This window comes from Hylobates moloch, unplaced genomic scaffold, assembly GCF_009828535.3.
Source record: "Hylobates moloch isolate HMO894 unplaced genomic scaffold, HMol_V3 SCAFFOLD_20, whole genome shotgun sequence".
In the NCBI taxonomy this organism is placed as follows: Eukaryota; Metazoa; Chordata; class Mammalia; order Primates; family Hylobatidae; genus Hylobates; species Hylobates moloch.
Window position 1 is genome coordinate 54,308,966 of NW_026652295.1, and position 24,632 is coordinate 54,333,597.

Here is a 24,632-nt window from a genome sequence, read left to right on the forward strand (position 1 = left end):
ATATAACCAAACGAAAACATACCATTCTCCTAAAGAGACATCTGCACTTGTATGTTTATCACAGCACTAGTCACAATAGCAAAGACATGGGAATCAACCTAGGTGTCTGTCAACAATGGACTGGATAAAGAAAATGTGGTACACACAGCCATACATAGAATACGACACAGCCATAAAAAAAAGCAAAATCATGTCCTTTGCAAAAACACGGATGCAGCTGGAAGCCATTATACTAAGTGAATTAACACAGGAACAGAATACCAAAAACCACATGTTCTGACTTATCAGTGGCAGCTAAACATTGAGTACACACAGATACAGAGATGGGAACAATAAACACTGGGTATTCCAAAAGTGGGGATGGTAAGAGTGGGAGAAGGGTTGAAAAACGACCTATCAAGTATTACATGACAGGATCATTGGAAGCTCTAACCTCAGGATCGTGCAATATACCCATGCAGCAAACCTGCACAGGTACCCACTGAATCTTAGATACCTTTTTAAATGGTTCCTTCCAAGGTATTTCCATTCCAACAAATTGACAGGGTCTTCATTGTTGTTGTTTTGTTTTTTATTTTTATTTTAGTTTCATGCTACCTTATCTAAGAAGGCTGACAAAGTTTTAAGCTAACAATGGAATTTGAAGAATATAGTCAGCACACTGTATGACACATAATAGATACTTAGTAAATATTTGCTAAAGAAATGAGAGGATGAATGAAGGCGGGATCACAGGGGGAGGGAAGGTGGCAGCCTACTCTGGTTATACAGAATGCTCTGTGTCTAAAGGAGAGAAAGAAGCGTCCTGTTAAAAGTTTTGAAAACTTACAGAATTCTTTCTATTTAAAGGATGATCACAAAGTATTTCCTCTTTTCTCCAGAAACAGAAGACAAAAGGATGTAAGTTATAAAGCACTTTACAGTCTCCTAAGTCTTTTTCACATATGTGACCTCGTTTAATCCTCAAAACAAGAAACCACCCCAATTTTAAGGATGGGAATAATAAGACCTGCATTGAATGTAAGCCTTCTGACTCAACATCTTGTAAGTTCTCCTCCCCTACTCTGCCAAGCTAAGTGACTCCCCATAACACTGCTGAGGGAGCTTTACCTACCCATGGACCACCTCCTTCTGCAGAAGCAGAAACTGACTTGTGGGACACACAGTGGATGTAGAAATGATAGTCAAATGTTCTTCTGTGCAGAACACAAATCCCTATTGATTTAGAGGTTTAGGTACAAAAACATTAACAAATGAAAATTCAATCCCTTCATGTGTTTCTATTAAGACAAAAATAAGGATTATATTCTATTTGAGAGAGTGTAGGTATTAGTAAGAACGAAAGCAGCAAGTCGGAAAAGGTGAAGTTCAGGATTCTTCTCCTACCTGATGAGTTTCATTATTGCAAGAGTAAAAGCTTAACATCGGGAGGAAGATTGGTGCAAAGCTGTGGATGGCAGCAACTGGAATTCAGTTCCTGTCCGCACTATTTTCTAGCCCTGTGACTTCTCTGGGCCTCAGTTTCTTCTTTTGTAAAATGAGTATAATAATAGAACCTTCTTAGTGTGAAAGACACACACGGCTGAGAACGGTGCCTGCCCCACAGTGAATGGAGGCGTGTAAGAGGGTATTATATTTCTAAAACTCTTTTATTCACATCACTTGACACTATAGTCAAGCAAAAGCAAATTCCATATTGAATTTGTCAACACAGGCAAATATTTCCAAGCCAAGATGTTTGTTTCCAAGGACAATTTCTTTAAAAATGTTTAAACTATTTTGGCAGAAACAAATGTAATCAACACATTTTTAGCATCTGCTTCCAAGTTAAAAAAAAAAGTGTGAAAATACTTCACAAAATGTTTTTAACTGTAAAGATAGCACAAACATTTTTAAAATTTTAACTGGTACAAACTGCCTATATAAGGAAAGGGTGAAATGCAGAACAAAAGTAATTAAAAAGTTGATAAAGTCCAAGTGCTAATGCTCTAAATTGATAACTACTTTGAACAAATTATCATTTACTTATTTAAACGGGGGGGGGGGGGGGAAGCTACCTTTTTTTGTAAAGCCAAGGATTTAAACTGTGCATGTCCCTCATTTAACTTAAAAGGCAGAGAAAGGCATCATGATGATAGAGACCCAAATTCTATACAATTATTCTAAAACTATATTTTCACAAACTGGTAATAAAATCTAAATGACTAGAAATAGTCAAGAGAAATCAATGTGAATGTTCATTTTTAAAGAAAGAGATAAAATGGTTCAGCAAGAAATGAGTTAGTCAATTACAGAATGAGTGCCCTTCGTCTTCAAGATCCGTGGAGCAAGGCTAAACACATTCAGATTTTATCCTGGTCCTTGAATTCCAATCACAAATTTTATAGTCTAAGCTTCATAAAAGAGTTGGTGAGAGAAAAAAATAATGAATAAATATATTTCAGGTAGGTTGAATGTAAGTCCTCTCACATTCTGAGATAGTTCTTAATTTTTTTTCAAAGTTTTTTAAATACAAAAGCCAAGGTAATAAAAATATTCAATTCTTCATTATTCAGAGACTGACAATATATTGTGTACAACAGCCACACTCATTTCTTAACCTTCTCTCTTCGGCTTCTTTACTTTAGGCCACTGCACTATTCACTAGTAATTCACCAAAGGATGGAAAGGAACAGAAATGCAGTTCGATTTTCATTACTTAATAGAGTCACCACATGGTTTGCTGAGAAGTTAAACTTATCCCCAAGTGACTAATTCTCAGGTGACTAATTTTATAGCCATGGTCCCTGTCATTTATTATGAACAAACAGTGAGATATAATGCACAAGGAAAAGAGCTACGTTTTACTTATCTCTGAGTGCCTAGTTTGGGTTCAATACATAATAAATGTCTGATAAAGAAATAAAGGAAGAGAGGGAAAGAGAGAGGAGTAATAACACTGGACAAACAAAAAGGCATACACTTATGCACATTAATTCACAGAAAGTTAAAACTGGAAGAGAGGTATGTAGGAAAACGGGGGTAAATTGCATCAGGTAAGAGTTCAGCCTGGCAGACAATTTTGGGTTAGATCAAAGCTATACCACTCATTGTTAAGTGAGTTGAGTAAGCTACTTAACTCCTGAGACTCAGTTTCCTCATCTGTAAAGATGGAGCTCATAACAGAACACTTCAGAAACTTGCTCTGAAGATTAATGTAGCTGTGGAGTGCTTGCAATATAGTAGGACTCAACAAATAGCATTATTATTAGCAGTAGAATCATGATCTAGTCCAGTATCCTCCTTTTATAGAAAATGAAGCTGAGACCTAGAGAAATAAAGAAGACTGCCTAAGTCACGCAGCTCTCTGGTGGCAAAGCCTGACTAGAAGAACTTCGATCTTCTGCCTGCCAGGCCCATAGTCCACATTGCTTATCAGAAAACCTACATTAAGAAGAAAATGAGATGGCAACTGCTAAGCTAAGGTGATGCTGATTCTCTAAATCTGGTGTGTTTTTAAAAACACATGAGCAGGTGCCGAAAACATATACAATACTGTCTCATGACAGAAGATATTCTGATTAAATTAAATCTCAAGCAAGGTGTTTTTCAATAAGCAATCTAGAGGATTCTCCTGCAGGGACCCTGGGGCCAGGCTTTGAGAAGTACTGCTGCAGAATAAGAATAGTAAAAAGCTCCCTATCCAACGTCCTGACCCTTAGAATCACCTACAGAGCACCCACCCTTATCTATTACATTAGAATAACTGTAGGTGACATACAGGCATCTATCTTTTTGGAAATATCTTCAGATGACTCTTGCACGTATATGGCCAGGTTAGAGAACCCACAGTCTATAGATAATGAAAACAACTATCTTTGCTAATATCAACTTAACAAAACTGGGAAAAAGTGGGATTTGTGAAACTAAAGAAAAAAGAATGTTTTCTGGAAAGAGCTCAAGGACAAAGGTAGGAAACCTTGTCACAAGGTACAAGGTGAGTCTTCGACAAACAGAAGATCCTTGAAAAAGGTACAAACACTGAGCTCATTACTCCTTGTCTCCCAAAACGATCTACCTTCTGCCACCTGTTTATAACATATCCTTCACAGATGACACTATTAACATCAATTCCTGCTCTAACTTTTTAGCAATCTCCCTTAAATTTCATTGACAAGTAAAACAAGTGGAATGCCGTGCCATAATTTAACTCAGGTAATCTTATTTACCATGTTGCCTTAAGGATTTATTTAACCTCTTTGAGCTTCCATTTTTTCATTCTGTATATGAGGTATAGTCTATTTTGCCTATTTCATAGAGTTGTTTGGATGATCAAATGACATGATGTGTCTGAAACCATTATTCCAATTCCAACGCAGTATACAAATCTAATATACTCCTTTTTTACCTACTTATCCTAATAAAAATATAACATGTTGATAACATTTATATGCAGCAGGAAGGGCTGGATGAGTGGCCTCCACAGAGCCCCTTGAGCCAGGAAGACCACTCTAGGTCAGCGTGTCATTGCAACGACTCAAAAAGGAAGTAGGCTGAGAATGATGAATGTCACAGGACTAGGGGAGATCAAGTCAGGTTAAGATAAGCTCAAAAAATTGTACACTATTCTACTTAAAAGTTAACTCAAAAGTTGAGTCCAACCCTACATGCAACTCAGAGCAAAAAACGATCACATAGGGAAGCTATGAAAAAGAACAAACAAAAGGAATGTTGGTTAATCGGCCATTTCCAGGATGAAATGCCAATGAAGTGGCTGGAAGCTCTCATTTGCAACTAATTCTCCAATGAAAAATGTAGACTCCAATGCAAGACAAAGAGTTCTGTGGAAGTTTCCAACCAAAGATGTTAAGAAACAGAGTCAAACACTTCCAAGGTAACAGGAAGAATGTCCTAAGAGGAATAGCTAAACTCTTGATTGGGACTCTTTGTGTGCCACAGAATAAATAAATAGTCTTTATCTGAACTACAGGGACATGAGATGTCAAACCCTTCAGATAAAATAATGACTACCCATTCAGCCTTGACCTAGAAGATGTCAGGCTTTATATACATTGCATCACAGTTATTTCACAAATCTGACTGGTCAGTTTATGACTTATTTCCACATATATTTTCCATTGAAGGAAAGGCTAATGTACCACTAAGGAAACAGATTATAAAAATTTCCATTAATGCAAAAATGTACAGCTTACTTGAAGCCAAATTATGCAAGAAAACAGTTGGAAAACATATGTGAAATTAAACCAAGTGCTTATATTCATAAACATATAGTAGTCAAGTAGTTTTCTTTTGCACTAGCCTTTATGACAGAGCTACATAGATAATGACACAGACTGAATGCTTTCTTTTTAAAATATAACCACTATAAAATATAAACAGAACTGATGACATATTATTGGCAAGGTATAGCAGTGTATATAAACAGGACACCTTCAGGAGAACTCAGCAACCAAGGTCAGTGATGATGGCGCACACTAACCCTCATAAAACCTCATTCTATCATTATGCAAATGGTCACTGCTCATTGACACAATGACCTTGCCAAGAATGTTTAACATCACAAATATTCTTTTAAGTTCAGATTTTTTATTAAAAGATAAAGTTAGGAATAGCTTAAAGACAAAGCCGTCAACTCCTGAGTAGTAACATGTAGAAGTTATCTGGATAATACATTTTTTGAGCAATTAAATAAATACCTATCTAATTATATTTTAAAGACAAGTAAAAACCCCAGATAAGTAACTTGTCTAAAGCTAAATATCAGTGTTAGGAATAAAGATCTCAACTTCCTGGTAGTCTGTGTCATTTTCAAATTCCTATGGCATGCTACCCTAACAATTTCTGATTTTAGACTGGGGCTGGGGAATAACATAAAGGAAAAGAAAAGATGTACCCCTAGCCCTCAAAACATACACACAGAATTGACAGCAATTATGTGAATGTTTCTGCACATGAAAATCAACAGAGAACCAGAATCTGGCTTTTCAAACTAATGAATCAGCAAGTCGGTATTGACTGATAATTTTACAGTATCCTATTATCTGTTACAAAGCTATTGTCTTCTCATGACTATTTTCTAATTGAACTTTTACCTACAGTCCAACTAAGCTTCCACACGCTATTCCACAGGCAAAGTCAAGAATCATGAACCAGAAAAATTCAAAAGACATGCACTCTCTTACTGTAGTGCTTTTTAAAGTCTTCCACCAATAATGAAAATGTACAGGATTTTTAGATTAAAGTGTGATCAAAGAATGTGCACCGCACAAAAATAAAATCATAATAATCAAACCTGAGGCTACAAACAAAACGCAACAGAAACTCTTTGGCTTTTACATACACTAATATGAAAATAACTATAAAAGACAAATTAGATGTGAGTCTGATGTGAGCACCTGGAATACTTATTTACTTGAACTCAGACTCCACATTTCACTTACCTCATTTCCAGCTGTGTCCTTAGAAACAGAGGACACACTAGTATAAAGGGAATGGCATCTCTTTTTTTTAAACTGAAAATGCTGTGCTGCATGAGGGCAAAATCTCTCAGTGTTTTGCTTTTCTTGAATACTACTATAACTTTTTGGTGGGTCTTCAGCAAACCCACTTTTTTCGAGTGATCTTTCTATACCCAAGAGAACAGAGCTTAAGCTGGCTGCCTTTCGAAAAGAAAAAACATCAGTTTTTTCCTGGAATGTTATTTCGCTTGTGTTGACATCATCTAAATGTTTCTTCCTCTTTGCGCAATATGGAGTGCTGTCTTTTTCTGAAATCTCTTCATCCAGTTCACTAACTTTTACTTCTGTTTCACTGTCTTTAGCAGGAGAAGGGTTCACATGGTCAGAACAACTGCTTACAGCACTCGGCAGAAGTTTCTGTTTAACACTGTCAGCTACAACTTCTGTCTTCTTTTGCTGAATACCATCTCCCAGTGCAGAGTTTAGGGTAACAGATTCCTGCTGTACCAGTCCCCTGGATAAAGGAGCTGGCTGTTCTTTTGAAGGCTGACTGCTGCTCTTCTTCTTGCCTTCATTTTCATTGTTTGCCTCGACTGACTCTTTGTCACCTCCAGTTTTCTTGATCGGTTTTCTTCTGAAATATTTTCTTCCAGGAGAGTATTTTTCAGGGTTCAAAGGAGTTTTGGCAGGATCTACATATTGTTCTTCTTTCTCAGCTCTTACACATCCACAGACATTCCCCATTTGATTTGTAGGAGATCACAGCTCCACAGATTCACTCATTTCAAAATCCAGAGCTTACTTAGATCCTCTCCATTAAGTCTGAAAATTCCACTCTGACGTCTGTTCCACACAGACTTCATGACCATTCTCTTCAGTCTGAGGCCATTTTGCTTATGAGAAAGGCACACACAAGAAATGCCGTGGCATCCTGCCCAGCCGGTCCGTGTCTCATTAGACACTGTGGCTTATTTCTGGCCACCAATCCTCTTAGACAAACATTACTGCTCACTGTCAAATTACAACACTGATGAGCTCTCAAGGCAAACCCTTAGCTTCACTGTATGAGATTATGACTGTTTTTAACTTTCAGTTTTCTGAAATGCAGATACACTAACGAAGTTTGCACTTAACCTTTGAAACTATTTGGTGGTTCAACGAATGAGAGCAAACAGAAGGCAAACACCAGTCAGGACAGATTTAGGAAAGTGCCCTTCAAATTTGGTTTCAAAGTGCCTTTCAAAATGAATTTCAGAGACTCTCTACCCTCTACCATATAATTTTTTTTCTTAAGAAATATCAACTAATTTTGGTACTTGCACACAAAAAAACCAAAAGCCCAAAAATCTCTGTAAATTATATTAAGACTCTTATTCAAAACAAGTCATAAAAAATAATAAGCTGATTCAATAGCTAGCAGGAGAGATAAATGCTAAATGCTTATAATTCTCTAATAAAATTGTTTCTAAAAAAATCAATCTTTTAAAATAGTTTATAATACTTTTCAAATAATACAAATTTCCAAGCCATCACCTTATCTAATTATTAGGACTTTAATGTGATACCAAATAGATAAATTATATAATTTAAAGCAGGAAACATTTACCAAAAGGAAACATATGTGCATTCATATATATATATATATATATACACATATATATATGCAGTTAAACTTTATATGTAACTTTTATAATCATACCCTAGTTAAATATTGTACAGTTTTTATGAGGGCCTTGCTGGAAAAATAATGAATCAGTATGAAACTTGATTATCTAAGGTGTGCATATTTCTAACACTGAGTCATAGATATGGTAAAAAAAAAAAAAAAAAATTAGAATAGCGTGAAATGGATTTACACGTAAGCAGAAATCATTTCACTACTAAAAAAATTAATAATTGCCTTTCACTAGGTAGTCTGTAGACTGATCAAAAGATGGAACTCATTATATTTTACTAAGTAAGAATATTCAATTAGCAATGATACTGCAGATGTTTGTCAATAACAGATCCCGCATTGTAAAATTTTCCTTAATCATTTAAAAACATTCTCCAGTAGCAAAAACTGAATATTCCAGAAGACAAGCTGATAAAAATAAGGTCTCAGATTTTTTTTTGTTTTTAACTTGATTTTCAATGTATTCAAAGGCAATGAGTGGTACATTATTCAACAGACTATAAATGTATAATGGCTGATATTTGTACTAACATGATGGACGGGCAACCAGTGATCTGCACTCCCCCAATCCTTCCTTCCATCTCTGCTGATGAAGTTTAGATATTTGTCCCCTCCAAAGCTCATGCTGAAAATGTGACTCCCAGTGTTGGAGATGGGCCTAGTGGGGGGTGTCTGGGTCACGGGGGCGGCTCTCTCATGAACGGCTTTGGGCCATCCCCACAGTAATGAGTTCTTACCCACTTAAGAGTTAGTTGTTTGAGGCCAGCAATGGTAGTTCATGCCTGTAATCCCAGCACTTTGGGAGGCCAAGGCAGGTGGATCACTTGAGGTCAGGAGTTCAAGACCAGCCTGGCCAACATGGTAAAACCCTGCCTCTAATAAAAATAGAAAAATTAGCCAGACGTGGTGGTGCGTGCCCATAATCCCAGCTACTTGGGAGGCTGAGGCAGGAGAATCACTTGAACCCAGGAGGTGGAGGTTGCAGTGAGCCAAGATTGCATGGCTGCACTCCAGCCTAGGCGACAGAGCGAGACTCCCTCTCAAAAAAAAAAAAAAAAAAAAAAAAAAAGAGTTAGTTGTTTCAAACAGCCTAGTACCTCCTACCCCTCCTCCTCCTTCTCTCTTTCTCTTACCATGTGACAATCCTGCTTCCCCTTTGCCTTCCACCATGACTGAAAAATTTCCTGAGACCTTACCAGAAGCAAATGCCAGGGCTATGTCTCTTGTACAGCCTGCAGAACCGTGATGATCCAAATAAACCTCTTTTCTGTTCTTTATAAACTACTCAGCCTCAGGTATGCCTTTACAGCAACACAAAATGAACTAATACACCTGCCAAACTAAGCAGCTGTCCATTTCTAGGCCATATACACTGCTACCTCTCCCAGAAATGGCCCAACTTAGTCTGCCTGGTGACTGGCATTCATCTTTCAAAGCCTATCTCTAATATCTGTGAAAATTTCCCACATTCTCTAAAGCCATCCCGATCCCACTACAATGCTCCTTTCCCATACATTTCTATTTTCATTTATATCACCAATAATATTCATCACCCTATGTCATAGTTAATTTCATGTACACTCTCCCAATAAACAGAACAATACACTTCATTACCTTAGTATCTCTGGATCTGGCATGTGGTGGCTAATGATATAGGACTACTGTAATGATAATGCTTACCTTCAGAAAGCCTGACTGAAAAATAGATTCCATTTATTATGCTATAACAAATATTGTTAAAATAAAACAAACTGGTCTTTTGAAAGTGCTTCCATTATTTATGTAAACTACAGAGAAAAAGGCTAAGGCACTGTGAGTGAGGATGATTACCACTGTTATAAATCTTTATATCTTGGCATAACCAAAAAACAATTCTAATCTCAAGTTATTGTTGTACTAAAAAAAGTTATTTCATTTAAATAAGAGAGAACATTTCCATTTAACCAAAACATAGATATGTTCCATTCCAAATAGATTTTGGTCTAATTTATGAATATTGGTAATAATTTGTTACATCATCTTATAATTAAAGCCCTAAAATACAACGGATTCTAGAACATTATGCCACAGTATATTAGAAACAAAACTTTTTTTTTTTTTTTTTTTTGAGACAGAGTTTCATTCCTGTTGCCCAGACTGGAGTGCAATGGCGTGATCTCAGCTCACCACAACCTCTGCTTCCTGAGTTCAAGTGATTCTCCTGCCTCAGCCTCCCGAGTGATTGGAATTACAGGCATGCGCCACAATGCCCGACGAATTTTGTATTTTTAGTAGAGACCGGGTTTCTCCATGTTGGTCAGGCTGGTCTTGAACTCCCAACCTCAGGTGATCTGCCCGTCTCGGCCTCCTGAAGTGCTGGGATTACAGGTGTGAGCCACCGTGTGTGGCCCGCAAAACTTCTTTTCGTACTTCTGTGACTAGTCTTCCTCTCTCCTCCAAAGGCAGCTGAACCCCAAAGGGCTCTCTTAGTACATAATTCCTTTTTGAAGACTTTTGCTTTAAATTTTCTCAAACTCGACCTCTAAATACACTGCTTCTACCTCCCAACCCTTCTGCACATTTTGGCTTGTTATTTTCTAGTCTCTGCTCCTAGGAGCTTGGGTCTCCAATGTCTTCTTTCTAGAACAAACTATTGACTTCTTCTCCATCTTAATTTTCTTGTAGTCTCTAGTGGCATTTCATACTGCTCACCATTCTTTCTACTTGAAATTCTCTTCCCTTGGTTTCATCAGTACATTTTCCTATTACTTCATCCATCTCTCCAAATGCTCCTTTTCTCTTTCCTCAGCAGAATCTTTTCCTGCGGGCCTTCTCCAAATTTTTATACTTAGCACTCCATCTCTTCTGCATCTGTGCTTTTCTCTTGGGTCCCCTGAAGATCCTTTCTTTCTGATAAAATCAGTGATCACTTGTGTAGTGATAACTTCCCCAAGTTTGTATCTCTACCTCTGGCTTCTCAGCTCCACTCATGTCTCCAACTGCTCAGCATATAGATGCACGGGGTATCCCACCATCCCATCAAGCCCACCCAGAAAGTCAGTGCTTTTCCCCTTAGCATCACCCGCATGTCTCGCAGTAGTCTATTGTTTCTTAATCTCTCAGGCTAAAAAATTTTGTTATCTTTAACAAATCCCTTTCCTTCACCCTCTATGCCCTGTGTCCAAGTCCCTTTCTTTCTTCCTGCAAAGTGTGATCTCTTCTATTCAATTTTGCATCCCCAACTGAGTCCTGACCTTTATCGCTACCTCAGCTTCACAGCTTATCTCTCTCACTATGGACTCTGCTCATTTCTATTATTTTACATAGAATTAATGGATGTTGTTTCCTAAAATACATTTTTTAAAATTTAGCAAAATTTAATTGAGCAAAAAACGATTTGAGAATCAGGCAGCCCCCAAACCAGAATGGATTCAGAGAGACTCCAGCACAGGTCCTGTCACTGAAAACGATTTATGGACAGAAAAAGGAAAGTGACGGACAGAAAAAGGAAAGTGATGAACAGAAACACATTTTTTTTTTTAAGTTCAAAGTAGTGACATGACTTACCCACTGGCATCACAACAGTAAGTAAAAGAGCCAAGAACAAAACTTAATTCTACCTCCCTCCAAAGCCTGAATGCTTTCCATTGCCCCAGTGATCCTTGGTCTAACATTCAAAATTCAGACACAGTCTACCTCACCAGCTGGTGATGAAGTGATTGATTCTCTCCAATAGGCCTCTGACTTTCCCATCTGGGGTTCTTGCAGTTTCAACTCTGCTAAAAGCTCTAGGATCTGATCCACTTAGGGCTGATTAAATGATCCCCAACAAAGCCACTGAGGAACTCTGTATGAAAGCAACTTTTTGGCCAGTTCTACTTAGACTTTACCCAATTCTGATAACAAGGTCTGGTTCTGTGCTTCATGCCAAATTATTGCCTTCATTTAGGTTCAATATCTTTGATCCCCTAAGGATAGAGTCTTCCAGTAATGCCCTCAGTCCTTTGGGGTCCTGGCTTCCAGTTCTGGTTACTGGCTCTCCTTGACATTAACAGCTCAGCTAAGTGGCTATTCACCTGTATTAGCTGCCCTGTAGTCTGGCTGGCTAACACCTTTTCCTTCGATTACCTGGATCTCCATGAACGTCCTTCTGCTGAAACTATTCAGCTGCCTGTTCAGGTCCTAGACCTACCTAGACTCTGATTCCTGTAGCTCTCCATACCTGTCAAATCTATCCTGTTCCCAACAAGCCCCCCAGGTACATTATTCTCCACCATTTGTCTACATAACCTGTATTTCAGCCAACTTTAAAAAAAAAATTTTTTTTTTTTTTTGAGACAGAGTCTCGCTCTGTTGCCCAGGCTGGAGTGCAGTGGCGCAATCTCAGCTCACTGCAACCTCTGCCTCCTGGGTTCAAGCGATTCTCCCACCTCAGCCTCCAAAGTAGCTGGGACTACAGGCACATGCCACCACACCTGGCTAAATTTTTGTATTTTTTAGTAGAGACGGGGTTTCACCCATGTTAGCTAGGATGGTCTCGATCTCCTGACCTCATGATCCATCCGCCTCATCCTCCCAAAGTGTTGGGATTATAGGCATGAGCCACCGTGCCCAGCCTTAAAAAAAGTCTTATTCCTCACCAGATTTGTTTCAAAACCCCAGGTCCTTTTTGAAGCTGGTAAGGGATCACTTCCTCCTTCAAGATCCAACTATACAGTAATCAATTGGTAAGATGTACTGAGTGCCTACTGTGGGTCAGGCTCTGTGCTGTACACAGAACATTTCTGGGTTTTTTTATAATTTAAACTTTTATTTTAGATTCAGGGGGTACAAGTGCAGATCTGTTACATGGGTATAGTGCGTGATGTTGAGGTTTGAGGTACAGATGATCCCATCACCCAGATAGTGAGCACAGAACCCAATAGGTAGTTTTTCAGCCCATGCCCTTTTCCCCCTCCTTCCCACCTCTAGTAGCAGAACATTTCTGGAGCAGACCAGCAGTTAGTAAACTAAAGCAAGTTCTAAAGTTAGGAATCTCCTTAAATCAAATGAAGATTCTTTTTAATGTATCACTTCCCCAAAACTACATCAAAATTAGTCCTCAATTGGCTCAGGTTTATTAGATAATAATTCATAGTCAATACATTTGCACTTTCCTCAAATCTAAAGAGAGAAAGCACAGCTCTGCATAAAACATGAATACTTTTCTTCTTCACATCTCTTTATAATTATACCGCCATCTAGTGTCTATCAAAGGAGGAAATAGTTGACAGAGCTAAGAAACTGTATTAACAAAAAACATTCTAAATAAGGACTAATCATAAAACATTTAAGTATCTAAAACAGGTAATACTTTCCAATGAGCAAAAAAAGTGTGTCTCCAGTCAATAAAAAGAAATATGTCTTCCAACTCTGAGATAACAGACATTGTCTTTAAAACTGCATTTAAGTTTATCAAGAACAGGAAACTAGTTGCCAGATTCACAAGCAGCATGTTGCTTAAAAGAACAATTAAAATATATTACTTAAAGAAAGAAGATTGAAATTTATTTTTCTTCCATAGAACATGAATGCGTCATTCACTCGTCATATGAACCACCTGAAAACTAGCAATTAGATGCTGAAATTAAGAAAATTTGGGCTTACCTGAAAGTGCAAAATTATTGTCCAGATTAATCCCAAAGTCAATTTGGGATTTCCATCTGTTATGTCATCATTTCTAATATTCACTAATTTCACCTGTTTTGTATGTGAAGAAGAGATAAAACCAACTGTTTATCAAACCTGAACCAGTCATCTTTACCTACATAAAAGCAATTCTAAATTATACAAAGAAAAAATGGAATAATTTAAATACCAGTAGTCAACTAAATACTGTTTTACCCTTATTCTCAATCATTTTATATTACAAATCATATGGTAACAACAAAGAAAGAGCAAGTATTATTGCATTCTTGTCTTCCACAGCAAGGATCCCCAACCTAACCCCCAAACCTGTACCAAAGGGACTGGGCTGCATGGCAGCAGGTGAGTGGCGGCCCAGGAAGCATTACCACCTGAGCTCCACCTCCTGTCAGATCAGCCACTGCATTAGATTCCTATGGGGTGAGAACCCTATTTGTGAACTGTGCACTCGAGGGATCTAGGTTGCACACTCCTTATAAAAATCTAACGCCTGATGATCTGAGGTGAAACGGTTTCATGCTGAAACAACCCCCACTCCTCCCACCACCCAGTTCATGGAAAAATAGTCTTCCATGACACCAGTCCCTGTTGCCAAAAAGGTTGGGGACTGCTGTTCTAGAGCAAGTACTAAAAGCATTCACTTGTCAATACAAAAATACAACTCCTCAAGTGAGAAGTCCTAAATATTTGAGATATTAAAATTAGAAATCATTTTGTCTTTTAAAAATAAATTTTATTTTACTTTTACCATTAAGTATGAAACTATCCTAACAATTCTAACAATTTTCTCAAATTTCCATTACAAGGTTTTAAAATAACTAGCATTATTTTGCTATCAATATGCCATAAATATATAAGTCACTGGATATTTGGAAGGCCGTTCAAATATTTTAAAATAATATAATACTCAGACTTAAAGCTTGTCAAACTGTACATTCAGGTAAATAAATCAAATGATGATCCCTAACATTTACTTCCTGGACAAAATCATTTAATACCATGAATTTAAATACTGAGAATTACACACTATGATATTTAACATTTTACTTCTTGGACAAAATACTGCCAGAAAACATTTCAGAAGTATCCATCTGGAAACTTTCACTAGAATGATGAATAACAAGCAAACAACAATAACATTTAAAATATTTAAGCACTGAAGATTTACTAGTATTTAACAGGGAAAAGCATTTTAATGTTCATAATATTGAGGAATAATAATGAAGAAATAATAAAAGCTAGTGTTTACCTCTCCCTCTCCCCCTTTTTCTCTTGCTTTTTTTTTTTTTTTTTTGAGACAGGGTCTCATTCTGTTTCCCAGGCTGGAGTGCAATATTGCAATCATGGCTCACCACACCCTCAATTTCCTGGGCTCAAGTGACCCTCCCGCCTCAGCCTCCCAAAGTGCTGAGATTACTGGCATGAGCCACCACACCCAGCCTCTTCCTTTTCTTCAAACTATTTTTAAAAAAAATTGCCGCCCCCTCTGACTCTGTCTTCAACAATTTTCAACTCTCCTGCATTTTTTTGTACTAATTGAAAAATTACTAATATTTTGGCCTATGACACCATAATACGTAATGCCACCAAATCAAGATCATATCCAATATATTATTAATTCTTTTCCATGATTTCTCCTGATACCTCAAGCAAGCTGGGGGCTATTGTCAGAAATGTTGTTATATCTTTACTCATAAATTATCCAATATTATCTACTTATAAAAAACAAAATATTGCCTTATCACTACTAAGTATGAAAAACGCTTATACTAAATTAAAAGTATTATATAAAGTATTTTTATAAAAATCATTTTTATATACTAAGTGTAAAAAATAAAGTATTGCTTCCCCACAATTAAGAACTGTTCATAGGCATTCTTAACATTCTATTGCTACTAAAATGTCATTAACTTCCTAGGCAAATGTAGGCCGGGCACGGTGGCTCACGCTTGTAATCCCAGCACTTTGGGAGGCCGAGGCGGGCGGATCACGAGGTCAGGAGATCGAGACCACAGTGAAACCCCGTCTCTACTAAAAATACAAAAAAATTAGCCGGGCGTAGTGGCGGGCGCCTGTAGTCCCAGCTACTTGGAGAGGCTGAGAGGCAGGAGAATGGCGTGAACCCGGGAGGCGGAGCTTGCAGTGAGCCGAGATTGCGCCACTACACTCCAGCCTGGGCGACAGAGCGAGACTCCGTCTCAAAAAAAAAAAAAAAAACAACTTCCTAGGCAAATGCAATCCAATTCAAACAGAAAAAAAATCAGAAGTTCTTATATAGATGGAAATGTAGTCACTTATAATTCCTCTGGGCTTATTCCTACTATTAACTTCTTTTCTTGGGAGCAAATGTTTAAAAACATTTTTAAATATTTGCTTCACCAAAGCACAAGCTTACTGGTTACAATTCACAGGCAAATTTAACCTTGTCATTCCTTGACATGTTTCTACACAGATGTATTAGTAACATATGTTTATATGATTACAGTATTTTCAAAACATCATACCTGGCGTCTTTTCAAATAGTCAAGTGCAATTTGTACATTCTGTAGTCTGTGAAAACGCATCCGACCTTTTTCTCTGGGCTAAAACAGAAAAATGCAGGTATAAAAGAGAGTTTCTGTTATCACAGACCATGCTAATTTAAATATACTTTCTGTTCATCTTAATATATCAAAACAGTATTTACCATTTAGGTAAGGCCATAAGATTTTCTAAGAAGGTTTCAATTTCTTTATATTGTCTGAGATTGAATGTAAACTATTAGGGATTTTTTTCCAAGTATGTTTTATTTAAACATATACTTTATGACAAATTTTTTGTTTAAACAAAAGGAAAAGAGAAAATGTTACAGAATATACAGACTTTTAATATTTGGTAATAAAACAACACTAGCCTACAATTACTTAGCTATGGAGGCACAAAAATAATTAAATATCATTCATCGTTTTACCTTCTTATTGAACACTACTAGCAAGAGGGTTTTTATAACTGTATATACACACACACATATATATATATACATATGGCATATTAATGAAAATGAGATAAAGTAGCATGCAGTTAGTATAAAAATCACCAAGAAGGAGAAAGACAGAGAAGGTTTACTTAGCCATGATAGAGAAAGAGAGAAAACCAATTAAAACCATATATTTCCTCTTTATTTTATTTTAGCTTTTTCACAAAAGTGGACACTACAATAATTAGAAAGGACTCTATACTCGTTTTACACTACTTGGGGATGGACACAATTATTTTCTCAGTCTCAGGAAAAGTGACAGACGAGAATTATTTTCCTTAATGCCGTTTCCCTTAAGAAACGTTACACGTTAGCATGAAGGAAAACATAAGCAAACAGAGCTGAGAAATGCTTAGCAAAAATACAAAGAATGGAGCTGAAATTTATCACATAAAATCTTCCAAAGGGAAAAAAGAAAAAAGACAATTGACAGCTTGGCTTCTTCAATATGTATAGGTTGCTGAAGCCAAAGGCGCCATAATAAAACAGACAGCACACCACAGAAGGAAAAGTAAGTTCTGCATAACAAGTAGAAACGATGTTGATAAATTTACCCACTGGATCCAACAAAAGCACAATTTCCAGTAAAATCAAGGGGCACTAGGCATGTAGAAGACAAAAGAAGAAGCACGTCTGTCTTGCAAAGGTAGGCTGCAGTCAACTAAGAGTCATGAAGATTAAACAGCTCTGTGAGTTCTACTGGAATACTGGATTTTTAAATCTCCCTTTTAAATACATGAGATATATTAGACAGGTAAAACATGTCCATCAAATACCTATTGCCAAGAGGTGTGGTTTAAAGCAGAAACTTAAATACTAAAAAAAATTTCCCTAAGTTCTTTCATAAAAAGCAATAAATAGTTGCCATGTTTGAAATATCACTTCCAGAAACTGAATGAATTTGCACAAAAATTAGCAGACTTGTAAAATTTCCACGTTTATATACAATGTATATAAAATTGTTTAATAAAATGTCATCATGTACTTTAAGTCTGTTTAATTACCATGCAGTGCACAGTAATGTATAAATAATTCAATCATTTTAGCTCTCTGAAGATAATTTAAAGAGAAAATATTTCCTTTATCCAATTTTTTGGTACACACACATCTACCTCAATGTGGGTTTCGGCCCTTTCTATGCTTTTCTAAAAAGGAGCCTGAACCCAGGAGTTACTTCTCTATCAGGTTAGCGCTCACCACATGGGAACGGCTAGGTTAGTCAAGTTATGGGGGCGACACCTACCCCCTTATCCTCATCCTCCACATCCTCATGCTGTTCATATTCGCATGCTTCTGTTGCACTCACCAATCGTAAGGTCTTCAAAAAATCTCGCTCCCTTGGCTAATGAATATAACAGACAGAAGATAGAACAGCAAAGACACAAGACAGACCAGAAATGAAAAGAGCATGAACAGAACATAATGAAGGAGAACAGGTAACAAGAAGGGGAAGTAATGTTCACCAAAAAAAAAAAAAAAAAAAAAAAAAAAAAATGACACCTGCGGAATGGGTTAGATCATTTTTCAGAAAGCAATGTTTATTTTCTTGCTATTTGTAAGTCTTTTAATATGTGGTTATATTATGCATCCAACTTTTGCTAAGCAAAAAAACCCAAAGGTAAAAAAGAAGCAAAAACAAAAATAGTATTTTAATTATAGAACTGATTATATAAGTGAAGTAATCAAAGTGCTTCAATCTCTCAAATTCACATCATTTGAAGTTTGAAATTGCTTAGGAATCTAACCAAAACTTATTTTTCAGGCAGAATTCATAGCTCAAAAGATGAATGTTGCAAAAATCTGAATAGTCTGTACTGAAAACACACTGGTCCTATGCAGAAAAGATTACAAGTTCTTCAAAATAAAATAAGAAAGTTAAAACTTACCAAGGTATCTCCTGAAAGAACCTCTAAAAGAGAAATCAAATTGTGTCCATCCCTTAAGTCTTCATAGAGATCATTCACATGTTTTCGAACCTATGAAGAGAAAAGCAAAATTTGGGGTCCTAGAACTCAGAATCATCCTTAACATTCTTAAACATAAAAAGGAGACAAGTAGAAAACATTCCTCACATGGTATTTATGCATGCACCTATTTTTAAATTTTTAAAATACTTATTACTTAAAAACTAAATTTAATTTAAAAACTTAAAAAAGTGAATTTCAGATTAATAATTCAAAAAGACAATTCAAATTATTACATTTTTAAGACACTAGAACAAACATAAGCCTGGACTACCACATGGGGTTACAATTCTTCAAACACGGGCAATGCCCTGACTTTATTCATGATTCCCGATACAGTGACCAGTGCCACCTTAACGAGAGGGTAGAGTTTTCACCCCCGCAGTTGACCTTCTTCTAGCCCAAAACAGGATCAAGGATGCAGAGGAACATTTTTAGAAATCCATAGACGTGAGCTGGGTGAAGAGTACGAGACTCCACATATTATTTTGTCAATATCCTATGAGCCTGTAATTATTTCAAAAAATTTTTTTGAAATCCGTATGTGTCAGGTTAGAAGGCCTCTGTCCAAACCCTTCCCTCTGCACAACGTAAGTCTTCTTATAACGGAAGATTTTCAAAACTAAGTAACACTAGCACAAAATCAACACTCAACCTACAATAGCTTTCCCCGTTCCACAGGCCTGATTCAGAAGTCTGTGATTTTAGAACCCAAACCATCAAAGATTTCCCAAAAGCTTTGTTCAGCCTGCCAAGTAGGGACAGCTCTAGTAACCACATGGCCCACTACAAGGTTTGTGTTGGACAGACAAATGTCAAAGCAGGCTATTAAGATGGCTGTTCCAAGTGGGCTGGCACATTTCCATTTTCTTGCCTTTCAGTGATTCTGGGCTGCTCCCATGAAAAGAGCCGAAGAAGTGGGCCAGAAAGAGGCAGGAACCAGAATTCCACCTACTTCACCCATGGCACAAGCCCTGTATACAAATGAATCCAACTCCTTTGCACTTCCAAAATGTCAAGTGAGTATATAGCACAAAATAATGAAAAGATCCAAACTTATGATCAAAACTATATAACTACACAAACACAAACACAAGAGGCCTAATGTAAACTGGAAGCAAACTTTTATGGTAAGTCTCTCAGTCCCCAAAAATAGTTTAAATCCCATAAAACTTTATTACCTTAGTTGACTCTCTCTATATATATGTTTTACAATATCTTTTGTTAGTGTGTCAGAAAATGTTTTTGACTGATGAAGAAAAAGTTCCCTTAGGAATTTCTTATCAAATTTACCAGCTTTTACATCCAGTGTTCTGGCACTGTTTACATAAGTCACAGAACCTTTTAATATTCAATTACCCATCTAGGCATAATTAACTACAAATAATATAAATACTAAGCTTAGGCTCAATAGCTCTACCACAAAGTAACTGTTCATGTCAATAGTACCTTTGAAATGACAGCAAAACTGAAGGCGAATCAAATTACTTTTAACCAAGTTTCCATCTTTACAAATTGACATTTTATTTTGATTTCCTAATTCCCAAGGAATATCAGTTGAATCTCTGATGTCATAATACCAAAGTAAGACAAAGTTTAAAAATACTTTATTTCCCCCCCAAAAATGTTATAACACATTTTAAGCAGTCCTTGTTTAGAAAAACCTGTAAATACGGCCAGGCGCAGTGGCTCACGCCTGTACTCACAGCACTTTGGGAGGCCAAGGCAGGTGGATCAATCACCTGAGGTCAGGAGTTCGAGACCAGCCTGGCCAACGTGGTGAAACCCCGTCTCAACTAAAAATACAAAAATCAGCCACGCATGGTGGCAGCTGCCTGTAATCCCAGCTACTTGGGAGGCTGAGACAGGAGAATCACTTGAACCCAGGAGGCGGAGGTTGCAGTGGGTCGAGATCAAGCCATTGCACTCCAGCCTGGATCACAGTGTGAGACTCCATCTCAAAAAAAAAAAAAAAAAAAAGAAAGAAAGAAAAACCTGTAAATAACCAAGTAAGTTACAAAGGAATTATCCATTCAATTAGAATATTTACCTTGAGATACCATGAAATGACAACTCTCTCAACTTCTCAACTGTATTTCAGAGATGAATCAATTTTCAAGGGCCTCTTCAGGAACATATCTATTACATGCATGATATGTACGCGAACAGATAAGCACTTGGGGAAATGAGTACTAATACTGCAATTTCCTACTCATGGACTGGTTTCATGGGAGACAGTTTTTCCACAGATGCAGGGGAGGGTGGTTTTGGGATTAAACTGTTCCACCTCAGATCATTAGGCATTGGATTCTCATAAGGAGAGCACAACCTAGATCCCTCACATGCACAGTTCCCAACAGGGTTCACAGCCATGTGGTGGCTCATACCTGTAATCCCCAGCACTTTGGGAGGCCGAGGTGGGCGGATCACTTGAGGTCAGGAGTTCGAGACCAGCCTAGCCAACATGGCAAAACCCATCTCTACCAAAACTACAAAAAAAAAATGAGCCAGGCAATGTGGCGTATGCCTGTAATCCCAGCTACTTGGGAGGCTGAGGCAGGAGAATCACTTGAACCCATGAGGCGGAGGTTGCAGTGGGCCGACATCATGCCACTGCACTCCAGCCTGGGCAACAGAGTGAGATTCTGTCTCAAAAAACAAACAAACAAAACAATAGGGTTCACACTCCTATGAGAATCTAACGCCATCACTGATTTGACAGGAGGCAGAGCTCAGGTGGTTAAGGCTGGCTGGCCCAATGCTCGCCTCCTGCTGTGCAGGCCACTTCCTAACAGGCCACGGACCGGACCAGTACCTGTCTGTGGCCTGGGGGTTGGGGACTCTTGTATTAGAGCACTGTAAGAATTCACCCAGTCCCGTTCTAAGGCACAAGCTTGAATTTATAAGGCTAAGGCCTACTTAAAAACAAGGCAGAAAAGCTAAGCTTATGAATGTCATGCACATTAACGCATCTAAATCTATGTACTTCTCAGTGTATCTTCAATATAACCAGAAAGCAGCCAAACTCTAAAAGAGCCTGAATGGGAACACTAAAAGATTATATTTATATAAACAATATCATACAGCTCCTGATCCTCAGCCAGCTGCTTCGTCTCTCAAAATAAATGGCTTTATTGTGCAGGTCTGATATCCTCAGTACACAGAAGGACAGTAGAACCCAAGCACATGATTGTGTTGGGGCCTTCCAGGACTGTAATAGTGCTGAGAATTCTGTGCTCTCTGGTCCACTATGTCTATACCCTACCAGACTCACATTTCACTCTATATTCCACTTCTTGTGTCTTTCTCACTCCAGGACAGTAAAAGATGGGGTGTGATTCTGAACACTTATCTCATAGGAAGGCAATTTCACAACTTGACTTGCCAGACTGAACAAAACCCTCTACATAAGGGAAACTTTCCAAAACCAGGTGTCATTTGCTACCATCGTATTTATGGGACAACAAAGAAAAATTAAAACAGACATGTTTAGAGAAGGAAAATAATAACATTAAGCCACACAAATCTAAATTAGGAAAAGAGGGCCGGGTGTGGTGGCTCACGCCTGTAATCCTAGCACTTTGGGAGGCCGAGGTGGGTGGATCACGAGGTCAGGAGCTCAAGACCAACCTGGCTAAGATGGTAAAACCCCATCTCTATTAAAAATACAAAAAGTTAGCTGGGCATGGTGGCAGTGAGCTGTGATCATGCCACTGCACTCCAGCCTGGGCAAAAGAGCGAGACTCCCTCTAAATTAGGAAAAGAGAAAATCTGTGATAAGGGAAAAGCCATTTTAGTCCTGCTTCTGCCCCTGGCCTTATGAATTTGTACCAACAGCCTAAACTCTCTAGGCTTCAGTTTTTTTTTATCTTTAAGATAAAGGTTGGAAAACAGAAAACTCCTAATTCAACCTAGAGAACAAAAAGTCTGTAATCTTTAAATCAAATTATCATCATTTTAAAAAATCAATGACCTGTCAATTTAGAAAATGTATAAAATAAAAGCTACTCTTAAGACTTATGGCTTAATTTCTTAAGAATTTTAGAAGAAAATGCAGAAATAAATTAATTTAATTTCTATAATGCTTGAAAAAAATCCAAAGACACTGGCTATTCCCAATACTGCCTGCTTTTCCTGTCTCAGCTGATTATTCTGAGGGTCCACAGAAATACTGTATATGGAAAATGTCCTACAAAATACAAGATATCATTTTCCAAAAAGCAAATGTCGCTAACAATAATAAACAAAAACACACAAACCATGAGTTACTACTAGATGCCTAACCTTGTGCTAAGTACTTTATAATACTGGGTCAGTTTCCTCAGCACAAATGAATGGAATAAAAGGATGCTATTAAAAATTAAAAATCAACATTATGGGTAAAGGGTGGTCGGGAATGAACCGAGGGGAAAGAATTGGGGTTCCAATCTGATCTAGCAAGAAATTTAAGGGAAAGAAAAGAAAGGAAAGTAGACAGCTAAGCCTACATAGAAAAGCTTTTATTTTACCCCAGGAGTGAGTCATAGGCATTGGGCCTGGTAACTGTCATTCACAGATGACTATACTAACTGCCACTATCCCTAACATTCCATTTTCAGTATTTAATAAAGCATTCCTTCTTCTCTTTTTGGATACGTTCTCCCTATGGGACAAAAAACTGTCTGGATCAATAGTGCTAGAGGAAGTGATGAGCAAAGTAAAAGCACTATGAAATACTCTGGGATTAACTTACATAACTTGAATTACATAACAAGGGTGATACAGCATTTTCTGTATTTCACAGAATTCTCGTAGAATTTTGCAGTACTTTAAAAAAATATGTATACAGCATTGCACCTACAGTTTACCTCTAGGGGGCACTAATCTTTTACTTAAAAGAATATCCCAAGAAAGAAAAATAGACTAGAAAACATTCTATGGGCAACAAAAATTCTAAACAAGATGCTGGTGATGACATGGACAATATTTCAAACTTATCTGGGAGTGAGAACACATTAGATCATGCCAGGTCTGTATTACCTAAATGGCTTAACTGAGCAAAAATATTACACTGAAAATTTCCTTTTGTTAACCTATAATTGTTTGGTTTTATATAGGCTAAATCAAATTCACCTTTGAAGAAAAGAGAATCATTACATAGCTGTTTGCTGAATGTTTAAACTTCGTTTTTTAAAAGTCTAACATTATAGTGGTTGATGTTAATCTAGACAAATTTCACAAAAATTTGACTTCCCATTATTTAAACATATTACTATTGTTTAGCTGCAATTCAATTCAGGTCACAAACTATTTATTGAGCATTCATCCGTCATATGCCAGGGTATCCTTTAACTTCTATGGGTACAAAGATGAATAATAAGAGTGTCACCTCTTGAAGCCTGTAATCTGAGATGAAAGAAATTTAGGCAAGAAATTGCAGTACAAAATAAATGCATTCACAGCACACTCAGGAAGCTATGAGGAGCTTAACCCAATCTGGGGTCTTCCCAGCAAAGAAGATGGGAATGTTCCAGGTGGAGGGAGGAGCAAGAACAAAGGAAAAAGGCAAGGACACACAAAACTACATATGAGTTGCAAGGAAGGAAAGCAGTGGTGAAGTCAATGAAGCATGAGGTGGAAGATGAGGCTGGAACGATGCGCCGGTGGACACAGAGGCTTTATATTCCAGGTTAAGAAGCTTGAACTTTTCCTACACAAAGAAAACTACAAATTTTAAACAGAATGAGGCCATAACATCTCTGACCAATATAAAAGCTTCCCTGTAAACTATTATCTTAAGCAAAAACAAATCAGTCACAGGTAAAATCAAGAGCCCAATCTGTACACAACAATAGAGGTAAGGTCCCTCAGGAAAA

General features: G+C 37.4%; 2 protein-coding genes across 24 annotated transcripts in view; both read right to left on the reverse strand.

Annotated features, from left to right (window-relative positions):
• DST (dystonin) overlaps window positions 1-24,632 on the reverse strand; it is a 495,141-nt gene that overhangs the window by 222,279 nt on the left and 248,230 nt on the right. For 20 of the 23 annotated variants that reach the window (XM_032140288.2, XM_032140274.2, XM_032140287.2 and 17 more), the window contains 3 exons: window positions 18,700-18,789; window positions 16,302-16,379; window positions 13,759-13,851 (listed from right to left, as the gene is read on the reverse strand). In XM_032140288.2, coding sequence (XP_031996179.1) covers window positions 13,759-13,851; window positions 16,302-16,379; window positions 18,700-18,789 — 261 coding nt within the window. Of the gene's footprint in view, window positions 1-13,758; window positions 13,852-16,301; window positions 16,380-18,056; window positions 18,156-18,699; window positions 18,790-24,632 lie in introns of all 23 variants that reach the window. The other 3 variants (XM_032140272.2, XM_032140269.2, XM_032140270.2) reach the window with 1 other exon arrangement.
• On the reverse strand, window positions 6,402-7,497 carry LOC131382070 (uncharacterized). The gene has a single exon (XM_058432043.1). It carries the CDS (start codon window positions 7,200-7,202, stop codon window positions 6,405-6,407), a length of 798 nt encoding a protein of 265 aa, XP_058288026.1. The 5' UTR covers window positions 7,203-7,497; the 3' UTR covers window positions 6,402-6,404.